At 45.5% G+C, this 21,805-nt stretch overlaps 1 protein-coding gene across 1 annotated transcript; it reads left to right on the top strand.

Annotated features, from left to right (window-relative positions):
• The first annotated feature begins 5,325 nt into the window (after positions 1-5,325).
• Positions 5,326-21,598, top strand: LOC102569790 (fructose-1,6-bisphosphatase 1). Its single transcript, XM_006266605.4, has 7 exons — positions 5,326-5,553; positions 7,942-8,104; positions 9,274-9,366; positions 12,443-12,583; positions 15,180-15,317; positions 19,370-19,489; positions 21,188-21,598. Exons 1-7 carry the CDS (start codon positions 5,384-5,386, stop codon positions 21,377-21,379), a joined length of 1,017 nt encoding a protein of 338 aa, XP_006266667.1. The 5' UTR covers positions 5,326-5,383; the 3' UTR covers positions 21,380-21,598.
• Positions 21,599-21,805: the final 207 nt, after the last annotated feature.

Here is a 21,805-nt window from a genome sequence, read left to right as displayed (position 1 = left end):
CTGATCTTTGCATGAGTGAGGGCAGGCCGCAGCTGCAAGCTGGGCTCAGCCTCTGCTCTGTGTCTCCGTGCCTCGCCGCCGCTGCTTTGAAAGCGGCGGGCACTGCCATGTGCTTCACTGCCCAGCCCACCCAGCAGCGGGATGAACATGGTAGCAACCACTCCCCACAGTTCATTGAGTGATGTTTTGTTGCTTATGTGCCCTGTACAACAAAGGTAAATACATGTTTAAGTGCAGTTGATGAAAAAAGAGAGGTATTTACCTTTGTTGTACAGGGCACATAAGCAACAAAACCACTCAATGAACATACTTAGTTAATATTTTACCTCTGCATGATTAAGACCACTAGCTGTATTACCCTCACTTGCTTCAGGCTTAGATTTATAGATGCTAGGGTTGGAAGGGTCCTCAATGGAACATTGAGTCTGACCCTCTGCCTGGGCAGGAACGAGTGCTGGGCACACATGAACTCAGCCAGATGCCTATCCAGTCTTCCTTTAAGGACCCCCCCAAGGTAGGGGAGAGCACCACCTCCCTTGGAAGTCCATTCCAAATTGCCACCACCCTGACCATGAAGAAATTCTTCCTGATGTCTAGCCTAAATCTGCTCTCTGTCAGTTTGTGACTGTTGTTCCTTGTTACCCCAAGAGGTGCCCTGGTGAACAGAGCACCTCCGATCCCTTGCTGTGCCCCCCTAATGAATTTGTAGGCAGCCACAAGATCACCTCTCAACCTTCTCTTGCAGAGGCTGAAGAAGTCCAGGTTCCTTAGTCTCTCCTCATAGGGCTTGGCCTGTAAGCCATTAACCATACAAGTGGCCTTCCTCTGGACCCTCTCAAGGTTATCCACATCCTTCTTAAAGTACTGTGCCAAAAACTAGATGCAGTACTCCCGCTGTGGTCTGACCAATGCTTGCATAGAGGGGAAGTATCACCTCCTTAGTTCTATTTGTCATGCATCTGCTGGTGCATGATAAGGTGTGGTTAGCTTTGCTGATTATTTCGTCATACTGACGACTCATGTTCATGAGTCCATTATGACTCCAAGATCCCTTTCTGCCTCCATGCTGCTGAGAGGATCATTCCCCAGCCAGTAGGTGTGCTGGATATTTTTACACCCTAGGTGCAGCACTCTGCATTTGTCCTTGTCATACTGCATCCTATTGTGTTCTGCCCTCTTATCCAACCTGTCCAGGTCTTCCTGCAGTCGTTCCCTACCCTCCCAAGTGTGCACTTCCCCCCCACAATTTAGTATCATCCGCAAACTTGGACAGAGTACAATTCACGCCCACATCCAAGTCACTGATGAAGACAGTGAAGAGTACCGGTCCAAGGACCGAATCCTGTGGGGCCCCACAACCCACATCTTTCCAGGTCGATACCAATCCCTCTACTACCACTTTGTGGGTGTGACCCCCAAACAATTTGCCACCCAGTGGACCATGTAAACATCTAAGTCACAGCCTCTCAATTTATTTATGAGGATGGGATGAGATACCGTATTGAAGGCCTTCCGAAAATCCAGGAAAAGGATATCCACCTCTACTCCTGTGTTCAAGTGTTTTGTGACCTGGTCATAAAATGAAACCAGATTAGTCAAGCATAATCTACCTGCTACAAATCCATGCTGGTTGCCCTGCTGCATTATTTTTCCCACTGGACTCCTGCAAATATGATCCTTAATAATCTTTTCAAAAGACTTTTCCAAGGATGGAGGTGAAACTGACTGGCCTATAATTACTCGGATCCTCCTTCCTCCCCTTTGTGAAGATAGGGACCACACTGGCCCTTTTCCAGTCCTCCGGGACCTGACCCGAGCAACACGAGCGCTCAAACATCCATGCCAGTGGTTCTGCTATGACACTGGCGAATTCCTTCAGTACTCTCAGATGCAGCTCATCCAGGCCTGCCGACTTTAACACATCCAGTCCATCCAAGTGACTCTGCACCAAGTCAGTGTTGACAGTTGGTAGGCGGGTGTCCCTTTGATGCCCACCTAAGTACCCATTAGGAGACTTATCTTGACCCTTGTTCAGGAACACTGAGGCAAAAAACTCATTGAAGACCTCAGCCTTGTTCCCCCTGTCTGTCACTAATTGCTCTTTCTTGTTCAGTAGGGGTCCTATGTTGCCCTGCGCCTGCCTTTTACTCCCTACATACCTAAAAAAGACATTTTGTTGTCTTTAATTTGTGTTGCCAGACTTTCTGACTGCCTCCCTGCAAGTGCGGGCCAAGTAGGTATACTCCTCCATGGTAGCTTCCCCCCGCTTCCACCACCTATATGCCTCCTTTGGGTTCCTGGATTTCTCTGTTTAGCCAAGGAAGTTTTTTGTCCCCTTTCCCCCCTTTTCCTCGCACTGGGATTGCCTCTCTCTGTGCCCGAAGGATTGCTTCCTTTAGGAATGACCACCCTTCCTGGACTCCCATCTTGCCAATACTCCTATCCTGCAGTGCATGGGCAACTGGTGCTGTCTTAGTTGTGGTGGGGGCACATGCTCCCCCTTCAACCAGTCCCGCCAACCAGGGAAGGGGGTCCTCTGTGGCCTATCTTGCCAACCGGGGGGGGGGGGGGGGCAATCCTCCCACTTCTGGGAGTGGCTGCAATCGCTTCTGGAAGTGGCTACAGCGATTGGCTGCCACTTGCAAGGGGGGGGGGGGCATCGAAACTCCTGCCTGCCCCTCCTGCTCATTGCCTAAGTGGCAAATGCGGCTGGTTAAGGGGTGCACCAGTGCTCTCAGGGGGTGCACGTGCACCTCTGCGCACCCTCTATGCCCTCTATCCCCACTGCTACAGTGCGTCATTGACTAAACTCCTAAGCACACTTCCACCCTACTAGTTATCTTACCCACTCTACGCCGTATGGTGAATTTGATTGATTGGGGACAGTGACCAACAAGGTTACCACAAATCTTCAGCTCCCCTACCAGGTCATCCCCCATAGCCAACACCAAGTCCAGTAAGATGTGTTTTGAAGTACTGTTGATATGTTATGCCTTCATGTCTGGATTTCTACTGTAGAACCGGAGCATTATTTAGCAAGTTCTAATAATAACAAATTGGAATTATGTGCCTGATAAATACTTTTGTTAGTGATATGGTACCACTTTATGATTGGCTCTAAATCTGTTGGTGGTGCTACTTTTTTCCCTTATATTTAGACCAGAGCTGTCTAGCTTCTAATAAGTGACCGGGGCGGCGCATGCCTTATCAGTAAGCCACGCATCCCCCACTGTATCTGATGCACACTTCTGTTACTGCAGGCTGTATTGTGCTGCACTGCCCCCTGAAATAGGGGCAAGACACAAGCTGGAAGAATGAGGGGAGTGGTACCTGGGTGGGAACCCAGGGGCCACAGATGATCCCCCTTTCTCTGGGCTCGCACCCAGGCACCACTCCCCTCATTCTTCTAGCTATGACATTTTCCCCTCATCCCAGTAAAGCTTGCATTGCCAGGAGTGTGCACATAGTACAGTGGGGGACCCAGGACCAATTGTGGGCCGCATGTGATCTGTGGGCTGCCAGTTCGATAGCCCTGATTTAGGCAACAGAATTTGGGCAGCTGAAGTTAAAAGTTCAGAAGAATCAGTTACTAAACAGGTGTTTTTCCAGTGCTCTTTGGCCAGGTTGCATCAGGACCCCTTTTTTTTTTCCATGCAAGATAAAAGGGACTTACACGTTTGCTTTTTAGATTGCATAATTTGGGGTTTGACTTTACCAAGAGCCATAAAAATCTATACTAGATCTCAAATTTTACAGAAGTTGTTCGGTGTAACATGTCACAATTCAGAAAAGCTGGTGCAGAAAAAGTACCTGTACTTGTTCTCCCCATTATAGCCATCACATTTAAACAGTACGGGCCAAACATATAAGGATATAGTAGGACTATTTTTTTTTTCAGACAGACCTGGCTGGTCTTTCTGCATATTGCAGAATTACACCTGAATTCAGAGGCTTGAAGCAAAAAAAAAAGGAGGAAGCTGGAAGCAGTTGGTGAGGTTTGCTCCAGGATACAACACAGCCTGGATGCTTTTGAGCAGTTAGACATGTTATTTATTTTAATGCAGTTGGGGACAAATATTAGCTGAAACGGAAAGCAACCTGGAGAGCCAAGTAGTCCCACCAAAGAGATGCCCCCAGCTATGCCGCAGAGTGCATTTGAACTGCCTTTCCTAGTCCTCGGTTACTGACAGTCACGCTTAACTAGCCCTTTTCTAGAGAGGGAGGAGGTAGCAACGAGCTCCTGTGAACAGGACCAGAACAGAAACGTTCAGCTCTCGGCTGCTTCCCAACAGGCCTTCATGTCCACGTGCGTGCCTATGAGGTTCTCCAAAAAAAGCACGTGTGGATTTGCTTCTAATGTTTAGCAGGGAAACCCTTCTCCATAGTCTAGCTCCTTCTAGGGGGTTGACCTTGAGCAGGGGATGAGGGACAGAGAAAACAAGGCAGCAGCCTCTGGGAGCCAAGTAACTGGGGGGCTGCCAGGGAGAACTGGGGCTGCTCTGGGAGGCAGGCGGAGGGACTGGGATAACTGGGAGGCAGGCAGGGAGAACTGGGGCTGCTCTGGGAGGCAGGCGGAGGAACTGGGGTAACTGGGAGGCAGGCAGGGAGAACTGGGGCTGCTCTGGGAGGCAGGCGGAGGGACTGGGGTAACTGGGAGGCAGGCAGGGAGAACTGGGGCTGCTCTGGGAGGCAGGCGGAGGGACTGGGATAACTGGGAGGCAGGCAGGGAGAACTGGGGCTGCTCTGGGAGGCAGGCGGAGGGACTGGGATAACTGGGAGGCAGGCAGGGAGAACTGGGGCTGCTCTGGGAGGCAGGCGGAGGAACTGGGGTAACTGGGAGGCAGGCAGGGAGAACTGGGGCTGCTCTGGGAGGCAGGCGGAGGGACTGGGGTAACTGGGAGGCAGGCAGGGAGAACTGGGGCTGCTCTGGGAGGCAGGCGGAGGGACTGGGATAACTGGGAGGCAGGCAGGGAGAACTGGGGCTGCTCTGGGAGGCAGGCGGAGGGACTGGGATAACTGGGAGGCAGGCAGGGAGAACTGGGGCTGCTCTGGGAGGCAGGTGGAGGGACTGGGATAACTGGGAGGCAGGCAGGGAGAACTGAGGCTGCTCTGGGAGGCAAGTGGAGGGACTGGGATAACTGGGAGGCAGGCAGGGAGAACTGAAGCTGCTCTGGGACGCAGGCTGAGGGACTGAGGTAACCACGAAGCAGGCGGGACGGGGCGAGGCGGGGCCCTGGCCTGTCCAGCCCTGCCCCGCCGCGCGATAGGCCGGGCCGGGCACCTCCCCCGAGGCCGCGGCTAGTTCCGGGGCCGGCGGCAGCTCGGCCTGGCTGTGTGGCCGCTACCTGTCCCCGTCCTTGTCGTCGTCCCCGACGCTGCCACCATGACGGACCGTGCGCCCTTCGACACGAACGTGCTGACCCTGACCCGCTTCGTGATGGAGGAGGGGCGGCGCGCGCGGGGCACCGGGGAGTTCACGCAGCTGCTCAACTCGCTGTGCACCGCCGTCAAGGCCATCTCCACCGCCGTGCGCAAGGCCGGCATCGCCAACCTGTGAGTGCGGGCCCGGGCTGGAGCCGAGCAGCCGCGGGAACCGCCTGCTCCGTCCGCACAGAGGGAGCGGGGCGGAGAGGGAGGGGGTGTCCGTGTGAGGAGGCCTGCTGGGGCCACGCATCTTTATAGAGGCATCTGTCTCCCCCTGTGGCGAGACACAGAGATCTGGCCGTCTGGACAGCTGAGGAGGTGAACTTCAGCTCAGGGAAGCTTGTGCCAGGACTGGCCATCAGAGTCACAGACAATGAGGGGTGGGAGGGACCTCGGGAGTCCTCTAGTACAGCGTTTCTCAACCCAGGGGTCAGGACCTAAAAGTGGGTCGCAAGAGTATATTATGAAAGGGTCATGTATAAGCTTCAAAAATGGATTCTCCTTTAAAGGGAGAAAAGGCTGCCTGGAGCCCCCCAGGCCCCACACACACCTACCCCCTTCCCCTCACACTGGGGGGCTGGGGCAGGAGGTCAGGACTGGCCATCAAGGTTCACAAATGGGTCCTGGTACCAAAAAAAGGTTGCAAATCATTAGTCTAGTCCAACCACTGCTCAAAGCAGAACCATCCTCAACTAGATCATCCCAGCTACCTGTAGATAAAGAGATGGAGTCTACGTTAGAGAGCTGATGAAGACAGCTTTAGCTCAGCAAAGCTTGGGCTATCTCTCTGTATAGAGATATAGATACATTTATATATGTATAGAGAGAGATATACCCATCTCCCTGTGTTTCTGTATGTAGATTATAGATCTCTACAGGTAGATGGATAGATACCTTTACCTACCTACTTTAGTTAGTGTAGAAGGAGCAGACTGACCCCACCTTTTAAATATGGCCAAGAGTGCCGTACAAGGGAAAGCTGCTCTTCTGGTGATCAAGCTAGCATTGGCCTGTAAATATTGGCATTACTGGACCGTACCTAGGAAATGTATGCTCTCCTGCCCTACCCTAATACTTCCCTGTCTAGGCCCACCAGCAGGAGCAACCTCAACATGAGATCACAGAGTACAAAATAATAGAAACTTATAAAACAGCTGAACAGAAAACAGTCCCCCTCATATTAAAAGCCCTGTCAACACCACCTGTGATGATACTACTACTTTATTTAAAAAAAAAAAACCTAACTCAACTTTTGACTCTGATCTATAATGGCATAAATAATTAACATGTATATCTTAGACTAGCTTGGTAGGTGAAGCAAATGCTGGGAAGTCTTCAGACTCCATTTTGGCATTTTCTAGTTTTGTTCCTCTTCTCTCTAGTCCTTGCTGAAGGTAGCTACTATTTCCCTCTTTTCTCTAGCTAGTCTTTGCTGAAGGTCGCTAGTGTTGAGTTTTGACTCTTCCTTTTTAAAGGGCCCAGTGGGTTTATTGGTATACAAGATGTGAAATAACCCAAATCCTTGCAGTTGGCAGAGTCTTCATTAAATTGAATTTGATTCAGTGAATACCCAACCTTTGAACTGGAAAACCAGGTAGATGGGCTAGAAGACCAAGATTGATAATATCTGGCTTAATGATCAATTGCTGTCTGTAATTTAATATGTTGGCACCATTTAATATTAAATTCAATGAAACACTTTTTTCCTGATTGCACTGTAAAAGAATAGAGTTTTGCATCTTAGAAGAATAAGGCTTTCAGATTCAACCCTAGAAGAGAACAGGGGTGTTGCCACAAGTCAGCCAATCAGAGCTAATACTACGCATGCTTCATGCTGACAGCAAAACAGGAAATGAGTGGGGGGGGGGGGTTCTTGCAGGGGTAAATAAAAGGTGAAGCAGCTTTTCTGCAACATCATTCTTACAATATTTTACATGTTATTGGTAGGTCAGGTGCTATGCTGATCAGCACTTTCAAAATGCCTGTAGTAATGAGCCGTGTCAATACTTAATGAGAAATATAATAAAAATGAAAATAATTTCACACATACAGCAAGTAGCAGAAGACTCATGGACTCAAAAAGCTTCTATCAGTATAGAGTAGTGTTTGTTTGTTAGGACATGTATTAGTAGCACTAGAAAACCGTGGTTGCTATATCTTCTGAAACAACTGCTGTAAAATGTACTTCAATGCAAGCATAAAGTATATTCATTTCAAGAAGAAACGAAGCTTTCCTGTCTTAAATTCCTAGCAAGGGTCTCAACTTTGAAAGAACTAGCTGTTGATCTGAATGGAGGGAAATATTCCACCTACACCTACAGAAGAGGGAGGCCATTGTCAAAACTTAATCTAGTACTTAATGTCTTGTTCCAAATGCATAGCTAGCAACTTCCGTCTGTTCAGTGCTTTGGCTTTCCTTAAAACCCTGGCACAAACTATTTGCTATTTCATGTTAAGTTTAAATGACTAACAGATCGTAGATTGTCTGATGAGGAACAATCTTTTTCATTGCTATAGCTATGGAATTGCTGGTTCCACCAATGTGACAGGAGACCAAGTAAAGAAGCTGGATATCCTTTCCAATGACCTGGTGATTAATGTGCTCAAGTCATCCTTCAGCACATGTGTTATTGTATCAGAAGAAAACAAAAGTGCTGTAATAGTAGAACCTGACAAAAGGGTTAGTAATTTGCAAACCTTTTCAGAACTTGATTTCAAGTTACATTTTCCTTTAAATGTGTACAAATAAAACCTGACCTAAAGATTTCGGAGAAACTTGGCCAAAGGTCTGAATTTTTCTGGATGTGGGAAAATATGAGTGAACTCTCTCAAAATCAACCTCTTTCACTTTCTGTTGACTTAATTCTCTCAGCTGAGTCTTTATTCCCTCTTGCTTGGTTTCTTGATATTTTCTTTCTTCCTACAGTTCTCTTCCAACAACATTTTCTTTCCCATTTTGGGCCTTAAATTCTGTCATCTTTCCTTTCTGATCTCTGGAACAATTCGTATGCACATTCTTTCATCCAACTTGGCTCTCAGTCACTTGACTCTTCTGTAGCTTCTTTAGTAGATCATTTAAGGTGACATTTCACAGTAAATAAAATCCTGATGTCCTTACTCGGACAAACTGTCCCTGAAGCTCATAGAACTTAGCAAAATCTTAGCCTATTCTTTGAATGAAATATTTCCTAAATCACTGAATTGTAGAGATACCAAAATTAACTTTTTACTAGTATTATTCTGCTCCTTGACAAAAATAAGAACTCTGGACTACCTTTTGTAGGCAGAAGGCTGTCGAGATGCATTGTTATAACCCCTTAAATAAACAAAGTTCATCCCAGTTAAATATTTATGCTGAATCTGAGCTAATGTACTTTTCCCTAAAGCACAATTACTGTCTCTCTAATTGTAGTTTATTTTACTGCCTTTACAACATTTCCATGCTTAAATCAGTTCCTATGGAGATATAGTTTAAAAGGATATAAACAGGTTCAAACAAACCAACCAACTATTACTGCAAATAACTCTTTAATATTACCGTAAGTAAAAAAGGACATTTTTTGTTTACTGTGGGCATTTAAAATAATTTATTTATAGTAAGTTTTGCTGTTTTTCTTGTATTGGCAGTATTCCTTGTTTATATGAAAAAATGGGGAAAAAAATGAAAATATTATTATAAAGCCAAAAATTGGCGGGGAGAACCGCATTTTTTACAAAATTGCCAGATTTCAATATTGTGTTAAAGTGGAATGTACAGTATTCCAGAGTTAGATGTTACTCTTCACAAGAAAACTTTTAAAATAGGCTTAACTATGACATATTAAGTTCTTCTCTACTTGTATTTTCCAGGGCAAATATATAGTCTGCATGGATCCTCTAGATGGCTCTTCTAATATTGACTGCCTTGTTTCCATTGGGACCATCTTTTCCATCTACAGAAAGGTAACATGTAATGCTATCATGTTATGACACTGAAGAAAACACCTATTCATTCTTTATCCTTAGCCAGCCCTGGGTGGAATAAAATTGCACCTGAAAACTATAAAATCCAATTAAACATTTTATACAGGGAGGATTTCAGGATTAGTTTACCTATATAAACAGTAGGCTATAAGTACCTTTGTTGGCAATATGTAGTACTTGCTTAAAAAGGTAACCTACATATGTGCAATACTAATTGATATTTAATTGGCTGTGAATAGGTGGTGTGAAGTTTATATGAGTAACTATGAGGTCCTGTTGGGACAAGATAGACCTGTGGATCTCAAGTGGGGTGCTGCGAGCCCCTATAAAGGGGGTGCCACTATGTAGGTGCTGCCGCAACTAGGTAAAACTGCTCTTTGATCAGCTTAAAAGGGATGGAGCCGACTTGGCTGGAGCGGCCTCTGTAGACGATCCCTCCTTTTGGGAACAGAGGCATGCAGGATAGTTCCATTGGCACACCTCTTTCTAGGACAAGCATAGGGAGCCAGACTGGGAAGGATTACACAGCACGGAGGTAGCTCCTGCCTGCTTTAGGCTGATAAGAGCGCCATAATGCAGCAGGAACAGCACGTGTGCCTCAGACCTTCCCAGGCTGACTGTGTAGCAGAAATTGGGGCAGTTTTACCTGGGGGCAGCAGAACCTTATTGCGAAGCACCTAGACAGTTCCAACGGTTGTTCTCAAATGGGGGTGCTACCACATTCAAAAAAAAAAAGTGGCGGATAGGTGCCCTGACGCTGAAAAAGGTTGAGTCACTGATGTGGAACACGAGTTTGATGCTTTTTTCCCCCATGAAACTGATTATTTCGTACATCTTATATAAGGTCTGCCAGCCTGAGGATAGGCTTCAAATATGGAACTGAGTTTGGACCATAGCACAGCATATAAATATAATGGCCTAATTCATTGTAAGAGTTAAACACTTTGTTTGGATAAGCTTGAAATACAAGATTAACAGGTCTCAAACTTGGAAATGGTTGAGCAAATTCAGATAAGACTCACCTATTTCAAGCATCTTATCCCACATTTGTATACACCTAAAAGTAACTTCTGTGATTTTAGTTTTCAAATGGAGCAAAAGAATATTTTGCACTGTTTATCAGTTGCAAACAGTGACAAACGTTCCACTCTGCTTTTTTTTGTTGTTAATTTGACCTCCAATTTTTGTATTAAGTTGCACTCGCAATCCCTGTAAGGGAACTTCACTGCCTGTGCCCTTTTCCTACTTCCTGCATTCCATCCAAGCTTTGACTTGACACTTATACCTTGTTTTGTGTTTGCACAGCACTTTGTACAAAGAGAGAGAGTCCCAGCTTCAAGGAGCTAATAGTCTAAAGCTGGGTCCATGTCAAAGTTCTGGTGATATAGCGACACTGGATGGAAGCAGGAAATCAAAGCCCCTAATCAACACACCTGGCACATTCCCTGCAGTAGAGGTTATTGACAAAACCTCTTGCAAGAGACAAGTGCTTTTGTTGCCTTAGGTCAGGGGTATGAAACAACTGACCCCTCATGCCCCCTGATCCAGACCCCTCTGGGGTGAGCAGCAGTGGCAAGAGGCTAATGCAGCTGCTGCTCATCCACCACCACTGACATTTCCTTGGCAAGACCCCATAGCCAGGAATTTGATGATGGGCCCCAACTCAGCTTGCACCATCCCTGAATTCCTGACCTCTCCAGGAGCCTCGTGAGCCTGATGAAGCAGCTCTGCAGCTCTGTCGATCTTTGACCCCATGGCTTAGGTTATATGGTTCAGGGAACAGTGTAGCTGGATAAGCAGAAAAAAAATCCTCTTGTTGACATATGCTGCATTGCCACTATGGGCATCTGTTGACATAGATGCAGAGGAAGAGGCCTCATAATGTCTTGAGGCATGTTTGCAAGAGCAAAAACAGATAGAGACAGTCTAAAGTAGCAGCGAGAAACAATGAGATAATACCAGTGAGCATGATAAGCAGTGGCACCAGCACCCTAACCATTATTTTTATTTCTAAGAAAGCTTGATTAAGGAAGGATTTCTTACCTAATTGAACTAAGCCACGAGTCATTGATGCTACTGTATTTACTCAGTTCTAAGATTGAGTTCCCCCGCCCCTTCTCCCATTTCACATGGGAGGAAAAAAGCCCCTCATCTTAGAATCGGGGGGGGGGGGGGGGGGGGGGGGGGGGAGGGAAGGGGGTTGGAACAGGTGGCTGCTGTGGCTCCGGGTCCAGCCTCTACCCTGGGTCGGGACTAGCTGCAGCTTCTGCCTGCCACCCCCCAACCCTGCCACCTTTGCACCCCCACCTCCATGCAGCCTCTGCTCCCTGCCTTCTCATCTCCCTCCTCCCCTTACCTTTGCTTTGCATTGGCAGACCCTATGCACACTGCAGCCTGGGGCACTGAGCACAGCTCCAGCCCAGCCTCATAGCAGCAGTGTACAGCCTGCACTGCTGCTATGGGCGCTAGGCTGGGGCCGTGCTCAGTGCCCTAAGCTAGAACTAGGATGGTATGGAGCAGTGACCCGAGGGGTGGGGGCAAGGACAAGCAGAGGCTAGGGGGGTGAAGGGCAGGGAGGAGCAGAGGCTGGAAGGGGAGGGGTGGAGTAGGAAAGGGGCAGAGGTAGCAGGAGGGCAAAACACTAGGAGGGGCAAACTGCTTGAGCACCCCATACTATCTACCTCCCTTCAGCAGTGGGAGGGATTAATTAAAGATGATGCCCCAATAATTAGTTTTCTATGTAGAGAATCTATAACAAAGTGTTTAGATTTTCCATGAATAGAATTTAATTACTGGGTGGTCTGCTTAAAATTTAGGGTTGTCTTGGATTCAAGTAAATATAATAAATATGCAGTTGCTGCCCTTCTGCCAGTTCAGCATGTGCTGCCTTAAGTCTAGTAGTTCCAAAGCATACAACATTATCTTAAATTTAATATTCTGTGAAGCTCTATTACTGCAGAATAATGAAGGAATTAAGCGTATAAAATGGATTGTCATGTAAATAATTTCACATGTAAAATTTTAAAAGAATTGACATCCTTCTCTCCTACTCCAGACATCCCCTGATGAACCTTCTGAGAGAGATGCTTTGCAGTCTGGGCGTAACATTGTGGCAGCTGGCTATGCTCTTTATGGGAGTGCCACAATGTTGGTGCTGGCTACCGTTTCTGGTGTCAACTGTTTTATGCTTGATCCGGTAAGGAATCCTATAGCTGGCATGAACGGCTTAAGTTGTTTGTTCTGGCTTTTTGAAAGGGATATCAAAATGACATTTTTACAAGAAAGATGTCCCCAAAGGTACCATATAGGGAGCTGCTTCAACACTAACTCTGATCTCCAGATATGCTTTAGTCTACTTTTGATAGGCATACGTAAGTCTCCAAAGGCTTTTGGTATTCTTCACTTCTACTGAAGAAAAAGTAGGTTTTAGATCAGTGGTGTCCTGAAATGAGGATCTTCAGGTTGGTAAAACAAATATGCACGTGCTATCCGAGGTGATATACATGTAATCCCTTTTGCAAGGAGGCGTAGGTGTGTGGCTGACTTGGTTTCCCCAAGATCAGCTTCCCCCTCAGTTTAACAGGATGGTACAAAAAGTTTGAATTATTTACACATACAAGCATCCAAACAGCAAGCTGTAACCCAGCACAGAAATCTGATAAAGTCACCCCTTTCAACTTTAAACCTCAACTCTGGCAGTCTCACAGGGACCCTTCAGGGTGAGACTTCACCTTATGCACGGTCCCAACTGTCCTAGATGGCACAAAGACTCTTACTGCTCCACAATCACACTGACTGTATTAACTTCTGCAGCTTTTTTAAATGAAACTCCCTCAGGCCCTGCTTTGTTGCAGTCAGATTCTCTGCTGGGGTCTCTGCAGTGGGGAAGTTGATCCTTCTCTGAGCTGCACTCAAACCAGGCTCCACCACAATCCACCTGGGGCCTCTTTCAGTGGTGCATGGAGCATATCAGAGAGCAAAGCCCCTGCTTCTTTCACAAAGCAAAAAGGTTCCCATCTTACAGCTTCTTCCCACTTCTCCTCCTGCTAGCCCACAAAACAGTCTGGAGGCTGAGTTCATTCCAGCTCTGGGTCTGGTTTTCCTGAGTTTGGAGTGGGCCCGGGTAACAGGGGGGGGAGGGGGCAAGGTTACCCATATTTAAAATAATCTCTTGCAGTCCAGAATTCCCCATAAGGCTATGAACTGTGCCTTTGAGTTTAATACATTACTTCAAGGCTGTCCAGCTGGTGGTCTGCAGCCCACATGTAGCCCATAAGGAGTTAAGTTGCAGCTCCAGGCCTCTTCCCTAGCAGTTATTCCCGTCACTGTTTTCTGCAACTGAGACTGGAATCTCCAGGCCTCTTCCCTCCACTTGCTCTAGATTTCATTGCCTGCCCCCAATCCAGAGGGCAGGGCAGTGCAGTGCAGCGCAGCATGCCCCAGAGAGCTGAAGGTGAGGTTGGGAACACGTGCAAGGGGGAGAGAGCAAGAGTGCACAGTGCAGTGGACAGGGGAGTTCTCATGTGGCCTGGGGGGCCCTTGGCTTGCCTCAGTATAGCCCCCACTGGTGCAGCCTGCGGGACCTTTGGCTCCCAGCCACTAAGAAGCTGAACAGCCCTGCATAACTTTAAACTAGTTAAAACCTTGTTGTCATCATCAACACCAGAGTCCTACAATACAAATACTTTGAAGTGGAGCAGCAGCAATATTTTAACCCTCTTTCACACTTTCAGATGACACTTTGATCTTTAAAAGAGTAAGTAGGACGTGTGTGTATGTGTTTGATATCTGAGAACCTCTTGACCATGTGACTTTTGACATAGAAGGCACATTTAATGTAAGTGTGGCCGGGCTGAAGTGACTCAGTTTAAATTAAAGACATGTCAGTGCAAATTGGATGGTGCAGCCACTCGTATATTTTGGGAAGTTACCATGGTCATTTGGCTTCAAGGAAGTAGAGCTTGATGTTAAGCTTAGTAATGACTTAAATGTCTGCATGCATTATCACTGTTTGTTTATATTTAGATATTAAGACTCTTCTGCTAGCTGTGTGTGTCCTTTTTCTAAAAAAAAAAAGTGGAAGCTTACTACAGCAGAGACAAACAGCCACTCAAGCCAACTACAACAGAGCTGTCCAACTTCTAAGCAGCTGGGGGCTGCACCAGCAGAGGTCATGGCCCCTCAGAACCATATAATGCATGCCTCCCCTCCCCTTGGTACTGTGGGCTGCCCCATACTGCATTGCATTGCCCCCTGGGCCAGGGAGGGGGAAGCTGAAGGGAAAGGGAGATCAGAGCCCCCAGCTGCTTCTGCAGCTAGCACAGAGGGGAGAGGGTGGGGAGGGGGAAGAGAAGCAGCAGCCACTGGGTGGTAGCCCAGAGAGTGCAATTTAACCCCTTTGGCCAGTTGGACAGCCCTGGGGTACAGCAAAGAGATCCTCTCATGTTCTGTTTTTTGGCTTCAGTGATCCTAGCTGGTAGGGATTGAAAACTTATTGCCAACGTATATTTGTTCAGTGGCCTCTGGCAACCTCAATCCCCAGAATTACTCACAATTGTATTTTATCATCAGTTTAAAAAAAGGAGACAGAACTGAGTGGACCTATGCTGAACAAACCTTTTGGCACAGAATTTTGAGGGTGCAAACAGATCTGACCTTTCATAAGTATTGAATCATTAAGAGGAAGTGGAATCTGTAGTAGGTTTTCACCAAGACACGCATACCAGTGACTTGTTTTTACTCCTGTAAATAAAGACATGCTTAAAAAAAAGTTATGAAATGTTTATCTTTAGGCAATTGGAGAATTCATTTTGGTCGATAAGGATGTGAAAATCAAAAAGAAGGGAAATATCTACAGTCTCAATGAGGGCTATGCTAAATATTTTGATCCTGCAGTCACCGAGTATATCAAAAAGAAGAAGTTCCCCGAGGTAAATAAGAAATTTGTGAAGCTCTGTCTATGAAAAGTAAATGCATGCTAAAAAAAAAAATTTTTTTTTAAATATTAAACTTTGCATTCAGTTACTGTTCTGGGTATGGAGTGTTGTTTTAAGAGAAGAAAGGTGATTGGCCATCTTAGTCTAAGATTAGACAGAAGGCAGAGTAGGTACGTGCCTTATAGACTAACTAAATAATTATAGGTTTTATTATTCAAAGGCTTCTCAAATCACTTAGTGTAAATATGTTGCCTCTATACTCCACAAAGTTTTGCTTTTACAAAGTTGGAGTTTGTTTTCCTTTCTCATGTACTTGAAAATGTTGGTAGACTTAAGATTTCAGTTTCATTCTATTTCAATTTCACTAGAATTCCAAGGCCTGCTTTAAAAACTATCTGATTTCTTAGCATCATGCAGGCTTGAGCCTGCTTCACTCAAAGTCCACAGGTGCAGTGCACAGCCAGCTCACAAGCAAGGCTATTCCTGTTATAGAGCCCTTAGTCTCTAGACCAGAGAATGGACACTGGGGTTGAGCCTGGAACAGCTGCGCTGGCAAACTTCCAAGTGTGAAGTGCATCAATAGACTCAGGTAGATAGTGTGTCCTCATAGCTGCTAACACAGTATAGACAAACCCTGAATAGCCACGGGTGACTTTGCATCTCATGCGTGCTACCTGCAGTATCCCCATGCAAACTACATAGGCTCAGCTGAATGTTCAACCCCTTAAAGTTGCAAAGAATTCTTTTGTTGATTACATATTTGTAATATGCCATGGTAACAGAAGTAAAATCCTAAAAAAATTAAAGGCAGACAAGGTTCTTTGGGTGAATCCGATATCTTTTATTAGAGCAACTTAAATAGTTGGGGGAAAAAAAAAAAAAGCTTGCTAAGAAAATGTTTCCAACTCTTTAAGTTGCTCTAATAAAAGATAGGCAGATGAGGTTCTTTGGGTGAATCTGATTATGTCCTTAGACCAACATGGCTACAACCTACACCCCGGAAGAAATTAAATACATGCTTAGAGTTAGAGTTATGTATTAGCTTAAAATAAGACCAAAGGTCTTGTAGAAGTCTTTTCTACAAGACTTAAAGGTGTGCTGCTTTTTCAGTAGCAGTATTTTATGCAGTAATTGGTTAAATAATCCTCTTCCCTTACCGACAGCACAGCTATGAAAGAATAGCTCAGTAGGTGGCTTTTGACAATACAATATGTAACATAAATTAGGCAAATACCTTTTCGGTGAAGCTCTGCCATTACATGAAATTGGTGCACATTTGATAGCTATGCAGGCTGAAAACACAGCCATAAGTATATCTGTAACCAAAGCTTCCTTATATTGCCCCTACCCTCCTCTGAGCAAGAAGACCAGAGTAAGAAATACATTGTCTCCATTCTCATTGTACTCAGCACAGAGGGATCAAGCACACTTACAAAGCCTTTCATATCACAGTTGGCGCTCATCCAAAAAAACTGAGGCAGAACTACCAACAAAGTCTTCCCCATTTTCTCTGTACCACATTCAGTTTGAACTGCTGTCCCTGGAGTTTCATGTCTCCTCTTTATGAAATTAACTTGAAGACATTCTAGTAAAGAGCAAGAAGCCTAAGGAAAAATTGGTGCTGTCTATGTGGTAAACTTACATCCCCAGCTTTAGTCTTCTTAAGCACACTGCTCTGCTCTGGGCAGGCTGCTTCCTAAACCTGAGGCAGTATAGCTGGAGGTGGGATAATTAATATCAGATTAACAGTGCTAATTAGCCCACCCCAAGCCTCTCATGTACATTACTCCTAGCTTACAAAAGCAGCCCGACCAGAGCAGCAGGATCATTGAGATCACTGTCACTAGGGTTAATATATTTATTACAACCTATCAGTCTGTAACATTCCCATATTAAATTTTCTCCCAGAGTAGCAATAGTTCTGACTGAATGAAACCAGAGATAAGCTTCTAGTGACAATGCTGCCAAAAGAAAGTAATTAGAAACTCAATTCCATTTCCCATGCTTCTCCACCTCTCCCACCCCTACAAAAAAAGATGGTTAGATGGACTTTGAAAAGATTTTTTTCCTTTTCTACAGATAAACCTGAAAGCTTGTTTTTAAAGTTAATCATTTTTATATGCTGATGATCTTCTTACAGACTCAGGCTATAAAGGCAGGGCTCATATACGTAGAAGAATGAAGAGCACCAAGAGAGTGGTATATTTAGAGATTAAACAGTAAAGTTGTTAGGAGTAAATAGGAGAATACAAGATATGTTAAAACAGTAACATTCTAACTTTCTATAACCTGAAGAGAACTTCCACAGTTGGATAGAGAGGAGTAAGGATGGTTTCTGCTCCACAGCCAGAGAGCAGCCTTAGTTTCCTACGGGTCTTGTTGCACAGTAGGAATTTTGGGTAGCTCCTGGAGCTCTTAATGCCTGGACTGTCTGCACATCAACACTTGAAACTACCTGTATCCCTGAAAGGCAAGGTTCTTTGGGTAGATGTGATACCCTTTTATTAGGCCAACTGCATAGTTGGAAAAAAGTTCTTTGCAAGCTTTCAGGCACAAGTGCCCTACTTCAGGCATAGGGAGACTCTACTGTTGTTCTGAGATCTGAAACTACTTTTAGCACTCAGTATTAGGGGTGTGCGAAGTGGGCCCTATTCAGTTTAGATTTGGCCCAAATCGGGAACAGCGATTCAATTTGTTGATTCAAATCACTGTCCCCCGATTTGATATGGCCAAATCAGAATCTGAAAATTCTATGCTGATTTGGAGAATCAATGATTCAGACAGACACAGCTTTAAATGCTTTTTCTACATACCTCAAGGTACTAGGCATGACTTGCTCCATCTGCCCCAGTATCGCAGCACTCGCATGCCACAGGAATGTGGGGGAGCCCCCCCACATGCTTGGTGGCTATCCTAGAAGCTGACTGGAAGTACTTCCGGTCCACTCCCGGGTCCACCAGGGAGTGTGCAAGGGGGTCCCCCCATGCCCTCCCAGCTGCAGGGGGACCCCAGGTGTCCCCCCAGACAGGTGGCACTAGTTGCTGAGCCAGAGGGGTGCAGGGAGCCCCCCCACACACTCTCCAGCAGACCCGGAAGTAGACTGGAAGTGCTTCTGGTCTACTTCTGGGTCCCAGTTCACTTGGCAGGAGGAACCCCCCTGTGCTTGTGGGATGCACCATGCACTCCAGCATCACAATATTCATGAGCTGCCTGCTACTTAGAGGTATGTAGAAAAAAAAACATTTAAAGCTGTGCCTATGTCTGAATCACCAAATGTTTCTGAATCCCTCCAGATTGATTCAGAGGGTTCCAATTCAATTCAGAGAGATTCAGTCCTCCGATTCAGTTCAGAGATTTGGCCATCAAATCAGGCCAAATCGAATCAGGGACTGAAGCTTTGCACAGCTCTACTCACTATACATTCCAGGGCAGGATTATCTCTGATCTGTTACCAGCTCCTGTTACACTAAGGTGTAGATGCCCCACCCGTTCCCCTTCCTCAGATGGCCTGGATTGGGCCTACTGCCTTCCCCTACCCACACCCCACAGCCCTTTTCACTCCCACCCCCATATCTCTCCTGCTTCCTTGTGGCTACCCGTGCTCTCTCTGCTGGGGTAGTGGGCAGGAAAGGGTTAATCTGCCTACCCAGACACTGCCATCACCAGGCTACTACCATCACCACTGCCACGGTTAACCCTTCCCTGCCTGCTCCCCTGGGACAGACAGCGTGGGCAGCCTTAAGTAGGGCCCCAGGGGCAGTGGGAAGCAGAGAAGAAGGCTAAGGAGTAGAGCAGAGCCCCAGAGGGCATTGGAATGGGAACTGGGAGTCTCATTTTATTTCTGGCTTTGCCACTAACTTGTTGTGTGACCTTGGGCAAGTTACTTTGCCTTTATGCTTCAGTTTTCCTTAGCTGTAAAATGGGTACAATGATTAAACCGTCTGTCAATTATGTTGATCGCTACCAGTGGGAAATGAAATATAGGAGTCAAGTATTATTATTACCAGTAAAAAGTTAACAAGATTTAATCATATGCTTTTATGCAGGATGGCAGCTCTCCATACGGTGCGAGGTATATAGGTTCTATGGTGGCTGATGTACATCGTACTCTGGTGTATGGAGGAATCTTCTTATATCCAGCAAACTCCAAAAGCCCAAAGGGAAAGGTAAAACTAAAATAATCCAATTTAAAGAGCATCAGTATTTTCTTTAAAAACACTTTCACTTTTAACTTAACAGCCTGCTTCTAAAAATCTGGTGGTGACCACAATAGACCCAGAGTTACAGGTGGCAAAAGATGTAGTTTTTGGCATAGTTTCTTGTATTGCAGGATTTAGAAGTCTTTCCCCTTTTTGAGCACTTTAAATGCACTAGATTTGTTCAGTGGGAAATGAGTCCTTTCTCAGCAAACTATTCAATTCTGCCCTTCCTCACAGGTATTTGTAAGGTTATTTTGCTTCCAGCCAACCCTTCTCCACTGATCCTGTGTGGACCAGAGACCCTAGGCTTTCCAGCTCACAATTCTTTACACCTTAAAGGAACTTTGGCTTCCATCTCACTCTCCCTTGTTCTCCTGCCATCTTGTTCATGTCCCATGTCTCTAGCCATTCTGCCTCTCATCTTTAGAGGCCTGCTCTTTGCTTTCCCACCCCCCTTCGCAGAAATGAGTTACTGCCTTTTGAGGCCCAGTGAACTCATCCACCCTGCCCCCACAGACCTCTGCAAGAAAATAAGTTTTCAAGCTCTGACAATAAGAAATGTCTTATTAGAATTGCACCCCATGAGGCTCCGATTGTGGACACACTAGTTTTCAAGGGACTATTCAAACAGCCTTCCTCCCTGGCTGGCTTGAATAGCTTTAAGCAAGTCCTGAAGGTTAACCAAGTTCTAATTTGTAACACTTGGCAAGTAAGCAAGTTGTCCCCCCCTTTCTAATTCATTGCTTCCCCCTTCTCTGCTGTGCCCAGACTGTGGAGAGCATTCCAAAGTCTGTGTCAATGAGAGCATTTCAGATGATCAGCTGTCATACAACCTCTCATTCACCATGCTTGTGCATATCCCTAGCCATATAGTACCATCTACAGCAAAGGAAACTGTCTGTATTGCATTGAGAAACCAGTAGTTGGCACATTAAGCCTAAAAAGGCAACTTTCTCCATGAGATAAATACCACCAAGGGAGTAAACACCTGCATCCTAAATCTAGCAGCAGTACCACCATCTAGAAAGTTATGCATAGATCCAGCCCCTAGCCCAACATGAGGGGAGAACTGTTTAATCAGCAAAGACCTTTAATCTGTTTTGAAAAAGTTTCAGGTAAATTATTGCTTCAGCTTTTAGATAAGATGCAGTTACCATTACACAAACATAATATTACAGTCAGGGCCTTTTTTTTTTTCCCTTCCACACAAGCTAAAAATGGTCTGTTGCTGTGTTAAGCCTATGAAGAGTAACACAATCTTGAATGCTAGTATTGTTCACTCCCAAATACTCAGTTTTGAAGTATTCTTTCAGGTGTTTCAACTATTAACAGACAAGTAGACAAGGCAACAAAGTACTCATGTGGACTATGTAGGGAAAAACAGGGCCAAATATAGGTTTTGGTATACCTTTTGGGGTAACTGGTTCAAGATTCAGTTTTAAGCCCCTACTCTTTGTTGGACAGCTGCAGTACACCCTAACTGTATTGCAACTGGGTGAGCTTAAGGTTAACCCTTCCCTGTACAGCTCAGGGCCCTGTACTGCCCTGTGCCACCCCTGTCCTTGACAGCAAAGTATTTATTGCTGATGTATTTTAGTACCATATTGAATAATATATTGAGAGTTGATTGTGCTGACCACTATAATTCTGGTTTTCATCTTCCAGCTGAGACTCCTCTATGAATGTAACCCCATGGCTTTTGTAATAGAGAAGGCTGGGGGAATGGCAACAACAGGGAATCAGGCAGTGCTGGATGTAGTGCCTGAGGATATCCACCAGAGACTACCCATTGTCCTGGGATCGCCTGATGATGTGCAGGAATACATTGACATAGTCAAGAAGCACTCAACTAAGTGAAAATTTAGCCGTGATGCAGCTAAAATACAAATTGGAAGAAAAGCCTTACAGCTGAACCGTAGATTACCCTGTGCAATACTACTGACTGTGAATGGTCAAACTTCTGTTGCAGCAAAGCAAAAGAGCCATATTTCCATACATCGTGTTTAAGAAAAACTTTTGTATTGTGTAACCAAAATTCAATCTTCAGTGTGGCATTAAAAGCAACATCGAGAATAATATGTTTTTCTGTTTCACCATGTACAACTACACAAATTCCACTATAATATATACAAGTTGTTAAGTGGCCAACTGCTGACACCACTTTCTTTCCAATGACAGAAAAATCATTGTTCCCCTATTCACCTGAAATATTTAATTCTACGGAGAGTAGCGTGCAAAAAGAATCTCTCAGGTTGGACCATGTCCAGACTAGTCTTTGGTCCT

Source organism: Alligator mississippiensis, chromosome 3, assembly GCF_030867095.1.
Source record: "Alligator mississippiensis isolate rAllMis1 chromosome 3, rAllMis1, whole genome shotgun sequence".
Classification (NCBI taxonomy): Eukaryota; Metazoa; Chordata; order Crocodylia; family Alligatoridae; genus Alligator; species Alligator mississippiensis.
This window is presented reverse-complemented; position numbering and strand designations above follow the sequence as displayed.

Bases quoted from the DNA above. Each gene is read 5' to 3' on its own strand.
- LOC102569790 (XM_006266605.4), top strand. From the start codon at position 5,384: ATGACGGACCGTGCGCCCTTCGACACGAACGTGCTGACCCTGACCCGC. The intron at 12,584-15,179 runs GTAAGGAATCCT...GTTTATCTTTAG, and splicing joins ACTGTTTTATGCTTGATCCG to GCAATTGGAGAATTCATTTT. The intron at 15,318-19,369 runs GTAAATAAGAAA...GCTTTTATGCAG, and splicing joins AAAAGAAGAAGTTCCCCGAG to GATGGCAGCTCTCCATACGG.